The following is an 18,012-nucleotide window of genomic DNA, read 5'->3' as shown; positions in this document are numbered from 1 at the left end:
TTAATGTGTACTATATTTTAAAAGTCCGTTGCTGTTCACACACATTATAACGCATGCGTTCTGCAATGTATGTAAGTGAATCCAGCCTAAAGGGCGCTGTGTTGTAGCGCAGCATAGTGTGCATGAGAAAAGCGTGCTAACTTTATCTCTTTGTCCTCATACATTTTTTGTACTCTACTTTCCTTTGAAAATATTCTGCGTTTGACACATTTGGTATTTTACTTTTTATTTAGTTTCATTTAGCCTCATGGCTGCCATGTTTAATTTAATATTTACAATCATGTTCTGCCTTTTTCCGTAAAAAAATTTAAATTTTTTTTTTCTCAAACTGTTCCAGCATGGGTACTGTGAGATGAGTATAGTTAGTATCCATAATCTATTCTTTTCGTAGAAAACTCCACCTGCTTAAATCTTAGCATTACAGGTACATTAACCTAATTGATTGCATCTTGTTTGTCTCCCAGCTAGGTGTGTCTGGATACTGGATTAGTATCACTGGAGTATTAATCTTAAGTGATTCCACATCCAGCTTCCTCCCTAATCTTATTGTGTTGGGACCTAACTGCACAAGGAGTTTAGCTACTGGCTTGTCAGGGAATTTTCCCACTGTTGATGAATGTTTGTAGTTATGCACTGCATTTGTGAAAAGCTCTTTTGCATGTTTTTGTGCATGTTTTGGCATACGAATCAGATTCATGTACGTGACTTGGATAAATGTGAACCTTCATGAGCACAATCCTATTTTTTCTTCTTTTTTTTCTGTGCAGATTTAGTATGAAGCTATTTCACAATCACACAATGTCATGTATTTGCAACTTAATATGTTTTCCTGGTGTCTGAAAATGGTGTACATGTGTTTTTGACAGGTATCAAGATGATGCCTCCCCTTTGGATGAAATGCCGCTCATGATGTCAGAAGAAGGCTTTGAGAATGATGAAAACGATTACCATACTTTACCAAGAGCCAGATTAACCCGCAGAAAAAGAGGATTGGAGTGGTTTGTGTGTGGAGGCTGGAAATTTGTGTGCACCAGGTTTGTATCAGCTCTTCCAGTTGTGAAATCTTTTCGTCAGTCCCATTATTTTGAATTGTAACTGGTGTTTGTAGTGCAAAAATACAATGATGGCTATTTAGGGGTTGGATGGAAGAGGTGTACATGTTGTAAATAATTGTGTACAGATGTGTGTGTTAGCTTCATACAATACTGATTCAGATTAAAATAAAGTGTAATTACAAAATACAGGTACCCTAATTATCCTGTTCTGCTCCCATAACAACCTCCAAAGGGCCATAGTGCTTGTTCTCGGCTGATATCAGCTGCAGGTACCAGGGTATCACAATCACAGATCACAGCAGCCAGCAGTCATCTGCACTGCCTCTGGGTGGTGCTTTGGTGTGTAAATAGTATATGGTCCCTTCATGCATTGCAGTGGATAGAGTAACCAAGCAGCTCGGGGTGACCCAAACCACTAGGAATGTATAGGGGGATAAAAGAGACAGAAAAGCCCTCCTACTAATTAGCAATGCTTGGTGAAATTTGCCTTCTTAATTTGCCATAATTCAGCTATAAGTGAACATTTGTGGTTACCCACAATGCACCACTACTGAATATGCAGATTATCCCTTTTCGCCCCTGTAAGCTAGACAAGCATCCAGAACCGCTGGTGTATAGCAAGTCTATTGATTTAAATATTACACAGCCACACCAACCCCACATGTAGACAGCCTGTTTCAGGCTTTTGGCTCTCATCAGTACATGGCAGGGATTGATATACAGCCATATCAATCCCTGCCATGTACTGATGAGGGCCAAAAGCCCAAAACAGGCTGTCTACATGTGGGGTTGGTGTGGCTGTGTAATATTTAAAGCAATAGACTTGCTATACACCGGTGATTCTGGATGCTTGTCTAGCTTACAGGGGAAAAAAGGGATAATTTGCATATTCAGTAGTGGTGCATTGTGGGTAACTACAAATGTTCATTTATAGCTGAATTGTTGCAAATTTCCTTCTGTTTTAAGAAGGCAAATTTCACCTTGCAGTGGATAGTCTCTCCATTATCTACAGTGCAAAAGGCAGAGCTGCGGGGATGTATATGTATGAGCTGACACTACAGGATCTTCTCAAAAAATTAGCATATTGTGATAAAGTTCATTATTTTCTGTAATGTACTGATAAACATTAGACTTTCATATATTTTAGATTCATTACACACAACTGAAGTAGTTCAAGCCTTTTATTGTTTTAATATTGATGATTTTGACATACAGCTCATGAAAACCCAAATTTCCGATCTCAAAAAATTAGCATATTCCATCCGACCAATAAAAGAAAAGTGTTTTTAAAACAAAAAAAGTCAACCTTCAAATAATTATGTTCAGTTATGCACTCAATACTTGGTCGGGAATCCTTTTGCAGAACTGACTGCTTCAATGAGGCGTGGCATAGAGGCAATCAGCCTGTGGCACTGCTCAGGTGTTATGGAGGCCCAGGATGCTTCGATAGTGGCCTTAAGCTCATCCAGAGTGTTGGGTCTTGCATCTCTCAACTTTCTCTTCACAATATCCCACAGATTCTCTATGGGGTTCAGGTCAGGAGAGTTGGCAGGCCAATTGAGCACAGTAATACCATGGTCAGTAAACCATTTACCGGTTCTTTTGGCACTGTGAGCAGGTGCCAGGTCGTGCTGAAAAATGAAATCTTCATCTCCATAAAGCTTTTCAGCAGATAGAAGCATGAACCCACTTTTGAACCAGAAACTGCGGCAGAAGCGCCTGACCTGGGCTACAGAGAAGCAGCACTGGACTGTTGCTCAGTGGTCCAAAGTACTTTTCTCGGATGAAAGCAACTTTTACATGTCATTCGGATATCAAGGTGCCAGAGTCTGGAGGAAGACTGGGGAGAGGGAAATGCCAAAATGCCTGAAGTCCAGTGTCAAGTACCCACAGTCAGTGATGGTCTGGGGTGCCATGTCAGCTGCTGGTGTTGGTCCACTGTATTTTATCAAGGGCAGGGTCAATGCAGCTAGCTATCAGGAGATTTTGGAGCACTTCATGCTTCCATCTGCTGAAAAGCTTTATGGAGATGAAGATTTCATTTTTCAGCATGACCTGGCACCTGCTCACAGTGCGAAAACCACCGGTAAATGGTTTACTGACCATGGTATTACTGTGCTCAATTGGCCTGCCAACTCTCCTGACCTGAAGCCCATAGAGAATCTGTGGGATATTATGAAGAGAAAGTTGAGAGACGCAAGACCCAACACTCTGGATGAGCTTAAGGCCACTATCGAAGCATCCTGGGCCTCCATAACACCTGAGCAGTGCCACAGGCTGATTGCCTCCATGCCACGCCGCACTGAAGCAGTCATTTCTGCAAAAGGATTCCCGACCAAGTATTGAGTGCATAACTGAACATAATTATTTGAAGGTTGACTTTTTTTGTTTTAAAAACACTTTTCTTTTATTGGTCGGGTGAAATATGCTAATTTTTTGAGATAGGAAATTTGGGTTTTCATGAGCTGTATGCCAAAAGCATCAATAAGAAAAACAATAAAAGGCTTGAACTACTTCAGTTGTGTGTAATGAATCTAAAATATATGAAAGTCTAATGTTTATCAGTACATTACAGAAAATAATGAACTTTATCACAATATGCTATTTTTTTGAGAAGATCCTGTATATCAGCATGATTGCAGAGTAATAGCATTCCCAGTACTTTGGCATTGTGCTCATTGTATGATCACCTAACCCTAACTTCCAATTATGGTCACCTCTTTTCCTCCACTGAGTCTTCAGTGCTGATGTCAGATGCAACTGGGCTTTCAATCAAGCCAGCTCTCAGCCTTTTTAGAAGACATATCTGCAACAGAATATTAGATTACCATAGGCTAAATTAATCTCACAATGGCAACATTGGAGCTCTATCCAAGGAGAAGCAATTGCTGCAATTTTGGACAGTGTGGTAATAGAGAATCTAGTCAGCTCTCCTCACTTCCCTGCATAGCTACAGAATGTGTTGCTAGCCAAAGGCTAGTGATGCTTCTATACAGCCTCAGCCCTGCAATGCCACCTGAGGTATTGTGTCCTGATCCCTGCTGGAAGACATGTCTCATATATGTGTACGAGTCTTAAGACATATGGAGGTAAATGGTAAAGGCATAGCAATAAGCCAATGTTGGTTGGAGATAGGTTTCACACTCATAGTGGTGCACCATTACACAGAGTTCTCAGCTGGTAGTATATGGCTTAGAACAACCATTCTTCTTTAACTCAAAATATTTGTTAAAAAATGAAAAATACAGTAGAATCTGGCACAGACAGGGTTTGCCTGATGCCGGTTGTCTTAGAAGTCAAGCAACTTGCCCTAAATAACACCAACCTCCCCTGTGCAGATTGAAGCGCAGCGGAAAGGACTTGCCAAACCTCCGGACGCTGACTTCACTTCCTGCAGCTCCCAGTGGCTTTCCTGCGCCCTCTGTGTATAACTCCCAAAGTGTGCATGTGACCCGATGCGAGTCAAGTGACATGCCAAGACCCTCAAATGCTTGCAAGAAAGCTGCTGGGAGCTGCAAGAAGTGTAGAAGATGGCCCCCAGAGGTTTGGGAAGTGATTTATGCAGGGAAAAACAGGAAAGTTCTGACCCCCCCCCCCCTCTCCCCCAGGCATAGCAGTTAGTTGAAACTGCTGGATGCCTGAGTTCCCGTTAACTAGGACTGTACTGTAGCATTCTGAAGCACACAGAAGCCATGGGCTAGCCTGAGATGTTTGTCTGTGTTTTGAAGCATCAGTCCTTTCTGTATTCAGACTAATTGCATGTGAAAACAGCTACCCTTTGTTTATTTATTTACATACGTAATGATCATTCTGTGCCAAGAAAAAAGAACACTGGTTACAGTTCTGTGTAAGAAGTAATCTCACTGCAGTTTAGCCTTATGATAGATTGTAGATAAGCTTATACTTGTTATGCTTTTTAAACAAGGTTTGCAGTCATCCCTTTCTGAAAATTCCCAAACTTCCCATGCATCCTGATATTTCCTCTAGCATTGAAATTGCTTTTTTTGTTACATTGACATTCCATTCAAGTCTGTGAAATTATAATGCACACAAATCAATACAGAGGACTACTTTGGTTGGATTGATTTCTTTCTCATGAGATTTACATTCCACTTGTTATCAAAAACACATTGTCCCAATGAAAATGGTTCCATTGAATGGCATTTCCATATGAAGTGAAAGGGATATCAAATGCTCGGATTAATCTCAGCACTGAGATGCCCTGTACACTTTCAATTAATCTGCAACACATTTGTTATGCAGAAGCATGGGAAAATGCTGATCTTTTAAGAATGACATGACTACACTGTTGCTTTTGGCTTGATTACTATTGCTACCTGTAGAGTACAATAATTACAGTACAGTTGTGCTGGAGAAAGAAGTTGCCGCTGCTAAAAACGTAATAAGAAATATGTGATCCTTTCTTCGAAAGCAAAGCATTGTGTATGCTTGTTTTGTTGGGATGATAACTTTTGCTAATAGCAGTGGATAAAATGTTAAGGTAATCAAAGTGCTTATTGCATTGACATACAGTAAGCTTTTCCAGTATGTGTTTTAGGCAGTGCTATAGAAGTATTTGCAGCTTTTTCTTGAAGATTATTTTGTCTAGAAAGCCAGTACAATACACTTTTCTGCCACATTTTCAGTCCTACCAGCCTTATACTTAATGTCACCTTCCCCCACCCCCCCAAAAAAAAAATCTTAGGGCCTGATTTGAAGCTGACCTGGACTCCTCTCTGTTTTAAAATATAAGCAACAGCACAGTAATCTTAAATGAAAAAACATTTCTTTGTTACAGCTGATAAAAATCCTGCAATACATTTCATGTAAGCAGGCATAGGCTTAACATCCTATGTTTACAAATTAGCTGCTCTGCTGAGGCAGCCAGCTAACACAGCTGAGAGATCAAATTACATTGTGCATAGTCGCAGATGAGAGGGAATTATTCAGGCTAAACTCTCTAAATGCATACCCCTGTATTTCTATCTGTTTTCCTTCTGTCCTGTGCAAGAGTTCAGGTCCAGTTTAATAAGAATTCCCATGAATGGAATCCATTGGAGACAAGTGCTGTCATCATTGGAGGCATATCCTGGACATAGTGAAGGGTACTGAAATGTTAGTGAATTAGTGGTCGTGTGATTGGAGTCACAAAGTCAGGTAGGGTATGAAGGGTACAAATATGGCCACTGCAGTCTGGCTTCCATAGGTAGAAGCAGCGGTCAGAGTTGACTACAGCTTTAAAGTTACAGGATCAGTGTAGAAGTGTTAAAGAGGAACTGTAGTCAGAATAACATAATGAATGAAATTGCTTATTTGCTTTTTTTTTTTTTTTTTTTACAATTAATTTACAAATTATTCAGTCAGCGTTTGCCCAATATAAACTCTTTCCTCACCCTGATTTACTTTCTGAAATGTATCAGTCAGCAACACATTTAGTACTGGCAGATGATCTCTGCTGAATGTACAGTTACAGCAGTAGAAAAGATTTCTGGTCTCCCAGAATGCCTGGGGTGGGGGGTATACACCATGCAATTTCCCGCTTGATCCGCGGGATTGATCGATTATTTCCAACATGTTTGATCGGGTTTCGATCGATACAGCCGTCGAGTTTGCATGTTAAGTATACAAAATTGACGACTGTATCGATCGAAACCCGATCGAACATGTCGGAAATAATCGATCGATCCCGCAGATCGAGCGGGAAATCGCATCGTGTGTACCCAGCATTAGCCCCAGTGGAAGGGTCGGGCTACACACCAATGTACAGTAATATATAGCTACTAGTAGGCCTAAGCCCGTTACAATAAAGGCTCTAGGCGTCACTCAAAACCCCTCTCCCCTCCCGCCACTGCCACCACTGCCACTTGTCAGCGCGCATGAGCATGCCTGCGCACCGCGGCCTAACATGCTTGCCCCTGGCCCCATCCTCCTCCTGTCCCAACAGCCGCCTGACAGGAGAGGACTCAGGGACACAGGGTTTAGGCCCCATTCACACTTGCGTTTTGCCTTGCAAACGGACCGTATCCTGATCGGATCAGGACCGGATCCTGATCAGAACCGTACGGTTCCAATCAGGATCCGATCAGGATCCGGTCCGTTTGCATCAGGCATGCATCAGGCTGCCATCAGGATCCGTGGGCAAAAAATAGCGAAATTAAATAACAAAATGTTGGGGTCAGCAGAAGGTGCACCTGGTGCACCTGTAGAATCAGGTTCCTCCGCTGTAGGCCTCACCTCCACCTCCGACATTCTGCCAAAACAGCTCCAGCACGTCTGTCACTGCTGCTCCACTCCAGACATGCTTGGCCCATGTGTCCCCATCCGAAATGGCCGCTTGGATACGCATAGGAAGTGGGGTAGAATGTCAGGTTTTTGTAGGCAGTGTGTTCTGTGCCTTCCGTTCCCCATTGGTTTCTGTGTGCCTGATGGTGCTGTCAGGCTCTGGTCAGGATGCGTGGGCCGGAAATCCGGACCCAAAAAATAGCGCATGTTGGAAAAGAGTCCGGAGTCCGGATCCGATCCGGCTCCGGTACGTACGGAACGGACGCGTGTGAACGTCCGCATAGACATTACATTGCTATGCGAAACGTACGTTCCGTTTGTACAGTATGCGTTCCGGATCCGATCCGGAAAATCCTGATAACGAACGCTAATGTGAACCGGGCCTTATTGTATAGAATAGGAAGTGTTTCTGATGCTAACACCAGGATATTGAATGTGACAGTTGGTATCCTGAATAATTTACTGCTATCTACTACTACATACAAAGTGCAGTTATCCAAAATCCCCCCTTCCCCGCTAGACCTTTAGTACCCTCACTTCCAGTATCTGCTTGTACCTCATCCACGCACCAATGGACGAGTAATCTGAAAGGTCTGTACTGAGCTTAATCTAGCACAACTGCTGGATGTATTGAAATGGAAGTAGGAGCACAATACCTGGCACCAAATGCAGCAGGGCAGACACTCCGGAGATGGGAATCGGAGCGTGCACGTCCAAAATGCAGTTGTAATCCAGTGTAGTAGAAAGCAAAGGAGGAGGCACCGCTTCTTTAAAATCTCTTTATTCTGGTGGGGGAGATAGCAGGTACATAGCAGTGGGGGTGTCAGATGCCTGACAGCTGTTTCGCTGGTTTAAACCAGCTTCTTCAGAGGCAGATTGTACCTGCCTCTGGAGAAGCTGGTTTAAACCAGCGAAATAGCTGTCAGGCATCTGACACCCCCACTGCTGGATATATTGCTCAGGAGAAAGTAGACTGTCAAGTGAGGCCATTTGCCACCTTCTCCATAGCATTACATAGTGTCTGAATGGGGCAATGGTGCTGAATATAAAACTCTCTGTTATTCATATCATGCAGTCCTTGGTGTGGGTGTAGCTGCTATGGGGTCTGATGCTCTTTACTGTGGTAACGTTGCCACATGGAGTGTTACCACGGTGATGCGCGTATTGCTATGGTAACATGCGTTTCACTACAAGTTAACACAGTAACAGCCTCAGCCTTAAAAGGTTAACATGCAGTGCTTCCCAGGCGACTAAGGATGACACCCGTGTTAAAGCATGACATCAGAGGTGAACCCTTTCTTACACCAAATCCCTGTGTCAGTGACATCAGCAGCATGGTGGCTGAGGTTGTCACTTTCATCTTCCAGTGCTAAAATCCCAGGTCCATATCATAACCAGTATACTGCCTGAATGGAATCTGTTCTCCCTGTGTGTGTGGTGCATTTTTTCCACTAAGCACTCCAGTTTCCTTTTGCATCTTAAAAATATACTGGCAGGTACATTTCCTTTCCTAGATTTATCTCTGGGCTGTAGTAGCACAAGTTTTGTGTTTCAATAATTTTTATTGGCTTTTTGAGAAAAAGAGATAAGTAATCGTTATATTCATAAGTACAATTGTATACATTAAAGCTTGTGATCTTTCCATATAATGGACCAAGAATACGTATACATGGACATTTGGATATCAGATTTTTTAACATCATATTTTAGTAGTATGTTGAGTAGGAGCAATTATGCACATTCTGAGGTTAACTAGGAGCGATTCCTTTTGGAGCCTGAGGCCTAAGAGACACCCTGCTAAGGCCCAAAAGTCGCATCCTATATATAGTAGAATGTATCTTTAATAAACTAAATAAACTACTGCGATAGTTCTTAGTAGCACAAGTTTTGGACTGCTCACGCGCAGTGAAAGAAAGCACTCATGGTCAAAAGCTTTTGCATGTACAGTTCGGAATGTAGAGCATCGGAACAGAGAATGGCAGGGTCCCCAGAGAGCTGTATTAGAAGACTGAGCAAGAGGCAATCTAATTCACCATGGGCTTTATTGGGTTTTTTCTGTTCCCAATTCAGGAGTACTTTAAATATTTTGAAACAAATCATTGAAGGGAACCTGAGATGGGGGATTACCAATAAAATATACATACCTGGGGCTTCCTCCAGCCCCCTCCGGCCTAATCGCTCCCACGGTTTCCTCCTCTCCCTCTTCATTCGCCCACAATTGACCCTGGAAAGTCCTCTGGTCCAGGGTCAACTGCGTATGCCCAGCCGCACACGCAGTCCTGCAGCGTTCAAGTACTACTGCGCAGGCGCAGAGCGCTCCCAGTGACTAGAGCCAGACAGTGGGGCACGCCTGGCAGGGCTGCGCTGACTGGGCTCGACTGATGGATTTTCCGGGGGCCATTTGCAGGCGAACTGAGAGGGAGAAGGGGACGCAGTGGGATCGTTCAGGCTGGAGGAAGCCCCAGGCCTAGGAGTAGCAATCACTCCTTCAACCCCTGCCATCGCCCTCTCCCCAACCGCAAGGGCAGCCAATTAGCAAAGAAACCTCACCATCCACTCACAAAAACCGCGTTCAAGAGCGTGTAATTTTTTTCCTGCTTCCAGAGCCTGCTTCACAGCAGAACACACTCTGCTGCCATTCGCCGGCTCCCAATCTTGTGAGGTTCGGGGACACAGGGGGCCCATGCCATTATTTTTGCAGGGGGGCCCTATTAAGTCCAGTTATGCCCCTGGCCGGCGGTATGTATATTTTATTGTGGGGGCCAATCTCAGGAGCCCAATCAGCGGTGCGACGCAATCAGCAGGGGTAGCTATTAATTGAACCCGACGGGAAATTGCAGGCTCCCGGTGGTTCAATGCTCCCGGGTGCGTTGAACCATAACGCACCAAAATGCAGCGTCGGGTGTGAAAGGTAAAATGAAAGTCTATAGAGTTTCATTTTACCTTGGTAAACGCAAAGTATCAACTTTGCGTTGAAACGCAGAAAAGGGCTCTAGTGTGAAAGAGCCCCAAAGAAACTGGGAAAATGATAACTCACCATGCATAAGTCATGCAGATAACATGGGCTTTATAACAAACCTGGAATGACAGAAATAACTCTATAAAACATTGGCTGCCTTCATCTTTTTGCCAACATCTTTTTGTATTTTTGGAACTGTGATCTGATTGCTCCAATCACATTCTTGCCCCCAGTAGCACCTGCTTGGGTCTCTTGGGTGTTTTAGCACAGAGATCAGAGTTTTTGGGGGAAAGGGGGATGTTCAGCAAAGATATGTGAAGCCAGCAGACTGCTTTACCGGTATTTTATATCATTTAAATTTTGTCTGTATTCATTACTTAAATAGAACAAGCTGTCACCATTGACCCTTATGATGTTTGCAGCTTTGTATCGTACTGTTTACTGTATTTTTATGTTAAGGAAAGAATCAAAGAGCCCAGAATAGCAATCTCTAAATAGATCCAGTGCCCATGTGAAGGAAAGCACAGATAATTTTCTTTTATCACAAGACTTATAAAAAAGGAGCAATGCCACCCATTGAGAACACAGGAAAAGTTATTGCATACAAACTTGGGAAGAAGAACTTTACAGTATCGGCCATAAAATACGGAATTTACAGCTTTCAGTGACCTGACTGATGACTCACGGGATAAAATGAAAATCAACCATTTAGACCTTTTTATCAGACAGCTTTTATGTAAATGGCCATTAAAGCATTTCAAACACAATATCGTCATGTATTAAATATAGTCATCAGGAAGCACTGGTCGCCATCATTGTTCCATGCCTACATGTGGAATCAGGCTTGTGTGCTAACCTATGCTGGAGCACATTGCTATGCCGGATCAGATTACTGCCTGCAACACTTCTGCTATTAGTTAAGAATACACTGGTGCTAAAATAGCCCATTGCCATTGCTTCTTTTTACTGTCTTCCCTTCTTCCCTTTACTACCTACGAAAATACCATAACTCTGGTTTTCTGATGGACATTCAGGTTTTATGCTTGCCAAATAACTTACAGGGAGATGGGACAGGAGAGAAAAAGAGGCAGCAGAGGAAGTCGAGGGTGTGATCAGGCTGAAGGGGGCCGGATGAAGCCCCAGGTACAGTATGTATACATTTTCTCTCCTGCCCCATCTCAGGTTTACTTTTAAGGCTCCAGAAGGTCAGTTATTGTACTGCCGTTAATTTAAAAAATGAAGCATTTACTAAAATAAAACCATTTTTTCAACTTTTTCTGTTTAATTATACAGTAGAGTCCCAGTTAACCAGGATTCAACCAACCGGCAATAAATAGGAAAGCTGGTGGGGGGGGGGGGGGGGGGGGGGCATGAATGCCTTTCTCCCTGTTCCTCATTTTGCAGAGCAGTGCACAGCGGAAACCACTTACCTGAGCTCCGGGCATTGGTCCTTTTCAGTTATACATCTGCCTTCTGCATCCTTCGTACAGCTCCCGATATGTCACATGACCCGCATTGGGAGCCATACAGAGCAGATGCAGCAAAGCAGCTGGCAGCTGCAGGAAGTGAAGCAGACTGGTGCCTGAAGCTCTGGTAAGTGGTTTCCACTGCACGCTGCTCTTCATTTGCTTTTACAAGCAGAAAGTGTTTACATTGTACCCCATGTACCTGTCATGTCAGCAGAGATCTACTGCACAAATATTCCATGGCTTTACCACTTTTGCCGACATGGTCCTGATTTCTAGTTTACCTACGCAGCCAGCAAAGGAAAACATTGAAAAAGAAGAGCTGTGTTGTGAAGGAAAATGTAAAAATAAGCCCCTTCAGTGGACCTGAACTCAGAACTTCCACTCCATTCTAAAAGCATAGAGCAATAATAACAGCATAATAACATAATAACCTTTAAAGAAAAACATTTGTTTGTTACAGCTGATACTAATCCTGCAATAATTCTGCTCTGTTTCCACTTCTTCCTTTCACAGAAGCAGACATAATGTTAACTTCCTGTGCTTTCAAATGAGCTTATCTGCCGTGGCAGTCAGATGACACTGGGAAGAGATCAATTACAACTTGTGATTACAAATAGATGAGGGGGAATTAGACAGGCTAAACTATATAAATGCATACAGGGTGCATTTCTCTATGTTTTCTTTCTGTCCTGTGCAAGAGTTCAGGTCCAATTTAAGCGCATCTGGAAACGTGGATGGCCATTCAACACATGGCACTCATGTTCCTATGCTCTGCCAGGAGCCAGTCCTGATTTCAGACTTCTCTCTGACCCTGCTCTGTAACACACTAGTCCTGATTTCAGCCTGCCCCCTGACCCCTCCTCTGTCAGCCACCAGTCCTGATCTCCTCCTGACTTCTAACTCTTTTTTGTCATCCACCAGTACTGATTTCAGCCTGCCCTCTGACTATGCTCTGTCAAGTGCAAGTCTGTTTTTAGCCTGCCCACTGGCCCTACTCTGTCGGCTACTAGTCACAATCTTAGCTTTTCCTCTGACCAGTCTATGTCAGCCACCAGTCCTGGTTTCAGCATGCCCTCTGACCCTGCTCTGCTGACCAATAGACCTGATGTAAGCCTGCTAGTTAAAGTGGATCCGAGATGAACTTTTACTCATTGTATAATTGTGTTCCTTTCCTAATGCTTATAGGGCATTCCTCAAGGCAAATACTTTTTTGTTTTTGTTTTTATACTCTAATTCCCTATAAACTAAACTAGCCTCGCCCACAGCTTTTCAGAGAGCCTTGGCATTTTCAGACAGTAGCAAGGGCTCATGGGAGCTCAGTCTGGGCAGGAGGAGGGGGAGGTATTACTAGCCAGAGATTTCAGAGGCACAGGTGAGGAGGAGGAGGGATTAGGTTTTTTTTCACTGGCTGAGTGCTGAAGATACAGATACACTTACCTGTGTGTAATTTTACAAACAACATGGCTGCTGTCATTGTATCACAGGATGAAATAATCATATTATATTGAAGCTGTTTGCAGCTAGATTTGCTGTGTAAACTATCTAAACTTTAGATAAGATATATAGACAAGTTACTTGTTATAGTTAGTTTTTCATCTCGGATCCGCTTTAACCATGCTTTGACAGCTGTCAGTCCTGATCTCAGACTGCTATCTGACCTTGCTCTGTCAGCCTTTAGTCCTGAAATCAGCCTGCCCTCCAACTCTGCTCTAATCTGAGCTGCCAAACCTGACTCCAGACTGTGAGCTGACAACCCTGGTTCTGGTCTTTCTGCTATTTTCCAAGATCTCATGCTCCCTCCTGCCTTCCCACTTGGCTTCGTCTTTCTGCTCTTCTTGTCTCCAGCTGGGTAACCCTTAGGGATGTCACCTGGTTGCAAACAGCAGCCTAAAACCTTGGAAGATGCTCTGGTTTAGACCAGAGGTTAGTCCACACTCAGAGAAAGCCCATGGTTTCCAATTGTGCCAGAATCAACAGGTCCCTGACAGGCTTATTTCACCAGTAGGGTGCCACTCTGACATGTCTGAGGAGCGTATTCACAAATTCACTGTATTTCAGCCTACCCTACACAAACACATACAGGTTTGTAACCCGTGCAAATCACTTAACCCTAACCCTCACTTACTGTCTGTAATTTCCTGTCCTAAAATTATACCCAGTCCTGAACAATCCTTTAGGGTATGGAGGAAAATGGGTTCAAAGATGGTGAACTTTGGCTTGTAAATTCACTTTCACTTACTTTGTAGCTCAAGTCACATGAGGATTTATGCAAGGTTGTTACAGAATCCGATGTACAGCCATAAAAATGTTTACCATTTATTATAGGACTTGTAATGGTTTTTCTGCTGCCCCAGACTTAAGCTTTATAAAGACAGAATCTAGCATGTGTACCATTGTCCAACAAGGTTGCTTAAAGATCCAGCATGTTGGATCACTAAGTGACACAGACAAATAAGTGCATTGTTGCCTCTCTTACTCTGCCTGCCGGAAGCCATTCCATCATGCTCTGTACCGTCACCTCTCCTCCCCTCTCCATAGAAACAATACACACCACTGAACTTTACCTGAGGAACACATTTGTGTAGCGATCATTACCTACAGTATTGCACTAAGGATCAAGCTTGATCCTAAAGCTCCTTACTCACCACCCAACGGGTCCAGTGACATCCCCTTGACAACAGTCATTAGCGACGCTTCTGCCAGCGTGTATGCGCGACATTACACGCTGGGTGAGAACGGGACTTTTAGCGATCATGGTTCTTAGCGCGGGTGTCATCGGGGATCTTATAGATCTGCTGTGAATGTCCTTATTGCTGCACGACGCTATGCGATGGTTGCATGGTTGTGCGCCTGTACCCACGTCGTGATATCGTGGAAACGACTGCTCCAAAAAATCGCTGGTCATCGGGAAAATCGTCTGTAAAATTGCCACGGGGGAACATAGCTTTGTAGGCAACACAGATTGAAGGTGTGTGTGCACATTTACCACTGGTTTTTCAAGGGTTTTACATAGAACAGACACACTTGCAAGGAGTAGTAGTCTGTGTCATTTCATTTTGACATAGGGATAATTTTGAACAACAGGAGACATTTACAAATCCATTTGCAGTCTTGTTGTAAATCTGTTTCTATAAGACTATCACAACACCTGTCTTTCCCTAATTGGTAAGTGTCCCCTAACTAGTCACCTGGTTCTAACCCAAACTACTAGTACTATAAAGTATGTTACATGTAGTCACTGGGATTCTGAGCAGTAATCCTTGGCTCTATGACTGGTCTCTATGGCTAGTGAGGCTCTTGTTTACAATAAGCAGCACATTTTCCTTATGTTTAAAATGGCTTGCAATGTAATTGTAAAAATTATCTTCTTTGTGCAGCCCCACAGATCTCTTAGATTATGTAACTTGGAGCATAGATAACTGTACCTAGGCCAAAGATGGATCATTTAATTGTGATTTCTTAATTATTCATGTAATTGCTCTACGGCAAAAAGAAATAAAGCACATCTCCTGCAGCAATGGATCTTGTCTTTTACTGTTACTTTAACCAAATTGTTTAGCGAGACCTGTACAGTCTTTCCGATAAAATAGCATGTCATGAAAGTAAAGGATACTGGTCATCTGCTTGGTTTCGTTCCTATGGGTTGGCTGTTTACAGGACAGGAAGAGACAAGATTTAGGATGTCACTGCAGATGCGGATGAAGAAGAAACCAATAAGTACATATGAGGGAAAAAAAGCTGCACCATCGTACTATTCATTATTGACTTTTACACGTCAATAATTAACAGCTCATCAGTGCATTTCTGCAAATATGGCTTATGTTCCCAAACAAGGGAGTATCTTCAGATAATTGGAACCTATTGAACTCTGTCCATCTGCTGCTGCATATAGATCTTTCTTTTTCATACACATTACTGCTGCAGTGTGACAGCACCCTCTGTGTTTTCCTCCATCAACTATGAATTAAGTTCGGTTTCATTGTACTGTATTTCATGTCGTATGACCTTAACATAAACAACCAACAGCCACAGACTTTAATACAGGCGTCAGAAAAATATCTACAGTAATTATCTTTTAAACACGTATGAATTGTTTGATGAGAATGTTAGCACACAATGTTATAGGTAGAAATGTGGGCTTTATGTCTCTTATTCACAGATATCTTTCCCTTAATATCTATTTTTTCCCTTCACAGAAAATAAATAAAGTCCTTCCTTACAAATAGTATAGTGATTACAGAAGTGCTTCTTATTTTAATATCAGCAGACAGTAAATGGATATTTGTAGATTAGTAATCTTTTGGTCATGCTATTCTGAAAAAAAAAAATCAAGCCGGTTTTACACAAGTTTTTTGTGTTGCGGTGCGATTCCACGCTCCTGCCGCATCAAATCGCAACACAAAAAATTACTAACATATGACCCTGCAGCTGAGTGTGCAGATAGGGTCATATGCATAGCGCCGCTCCCACTCAGTGACCTACTCCCTGCTAGACAGGAAGTATGTCATATGCATAGCGCCACTCCCACTCAGTGACCTACTCCTTGCTAGACAGGAAGTATGTCATATGCATAGCGCCACTCCCACTCAGTGACCTACTCCTGGCTAGACAGGAAGTATGTCATATGCATAGCGCCACTCCCACTCAGTGACCTACTCCTGGCTAGACAGGAAGTATGTCATATGCATAGCGCCACTCCCACTCAGTGCCCTACTCCCTGCTAGACAGGAATTATGTCACTGGGATTCCCATCGCTCCATGCTTGAGCGCCATGACGCACCACGCTCTGGCATTCACACTTACTGCATAGCCCATTGACTTCCATTACCTCAAGCACCATGGATTAAGCACTGTGCTTGCGGTAACGGGATTGCAGTGCAAAGTGACACAGTAAGTGTAATAAGGCCCAATTGACTTGCATTGCTGTTGTGTTGTGTTACCCTGCGGTAAAACAGGGTAACACATTGCTCCTTGCAATGTAAGTGTAAAAGGGGCCTTAAAATGCTGCATTCTGAGCGCCCTCAGTGTTTCCATTGGTTGATTAACTACTCAGGTGATTGCATTTAGACTTGCATCTGTCAGTGAATATTATCCCACAGAATCCACTATTAGGGGCTATTTCCACTGTTTGCTGGCGTGTGTCTTGCGAGACGCAGTGCTGGCGCAGCTGTGATGTGAGACGCATCCATGCAAGGCACGGCTATAGGGAATCAGATGCACGGTACATTTTAACGCAGCATGCCATTTTGCGCTAATGGAAATGGGCACTTAGGGTTTGTGCACGCATTTGTGTTGGAATACAATGCAGGTGGCAGTGTGTACAGCACCTAAGGTTTGCATTAAAGCCTTAAGGTGCCGATACATCAGGAGATTATGGGCAGATTTGACAAAGAGACAAATTTAGCTCTAATCAAATCTGATTAGAGATACAGTTGTCTGTTCATCGAAGCTGCCCATATACAGCAGGCCGATTCCCATCCGATTTCAGCATGAAATCTTAAGGGAATCGGCTGTGCCCACCCCGCCGATGCTGCCGTAATGTGTAAATGTGCCCACCATGTGTGCATTTATACATTACCTGTCCTGTGTCAGCCTTCAACGCGGTGTCTGCCTCCGGGCGGCTCTCCGTACACATCACTGGCGCATAGCGTCTGACGTCAGACGCTATGCGCCAATGTTAGACGCTATGCGAAAGTGGCCTGTACGAAGGCCGTCTGGAGATCACCGCGCAGAGGCTGACACAGGACAGGTAATGTATAAATGCACACACGGGGGGGCTGCACATTTATACATTACAGCAGCGGTGGGGGTTTTGTCGCTCAGTCTGAAATCGTATGCCGTACCGCCGCACACACCGAGCAACCAACTTCAGCCCGACACCTTGCACCAGGCGCAATCAACTAACGCGACCAATTTCGTTACCTGAAATTGGTCATATTGTCAGTTGGGCCTACACTTGGCGGCACCGAATTTCAACCAATTCAATAATAACCGAAAACTTGGGCACTGCCATAGACCGCAATCTAGACTGCTTGCATTTTTTTTATTTACTTTTAATATGGGTTTATTGTTTATTTTTATGTATTTGCCATCTGTTTACAATGGTGGCATATGCATAAACTAGAAATAGTGGTACAGAGTATAACAAGTTGCTTTTTATACAGATGCAACATGATGCATGAAAGAGTAACAGTAAAGCAATTATAAACTGCTCCATAAGATCAAATTCAGGCAGCTATCAGGTAGT

At 43.3% G+C, this 18,012-nt stretch overlaps 1 protein-coding gene across 3 annotated transcripts in view; it reads left to right on the top strand.

The window, feature by feature from the left end:
• The window catches only part of ATP9B (ATPase phospholipid transporting 9B (putative)), a 409,962-nt gene that overhangs the window by 24,537 nt on the left and 367,413 nt on the right, over nt 1-18,012 (top strand). For all 3 annotated transcript variants that reach the window (XM_068237042.1, XM_068237043.1, XM_068237044.1), the window contains exon 2: nt 867-1,034. In XM_068237042.1, the coding sequence (XP_068093143.1) occupies nt 867-1,034 (168 nt within the window). The remainder of the gene's footprint in view (nt 1-866; nt 1,035-18,012) is intronic.

The sequence above is a fragment of the Hyperolius riggenbachi genome, chromosome 5 (genome assembly GCF_040937935.1).
Source record: "Hyperolius riggenbachi isolate aHypRig1 chromosome 5, aHypRig1.pri, whole genome shotgun sequence".
NCBI lineage: Eukaryota > Metazoa > Chordata > Amphibia > Anura > Hyperoliidae > Hyperolius > Hyperolius riggenbachi.
The sequence above is the reverse complement of the archived record's forward strand: the minus strand, read 5'-3'. Positions and strand labels throughout refer to the sequence as shown.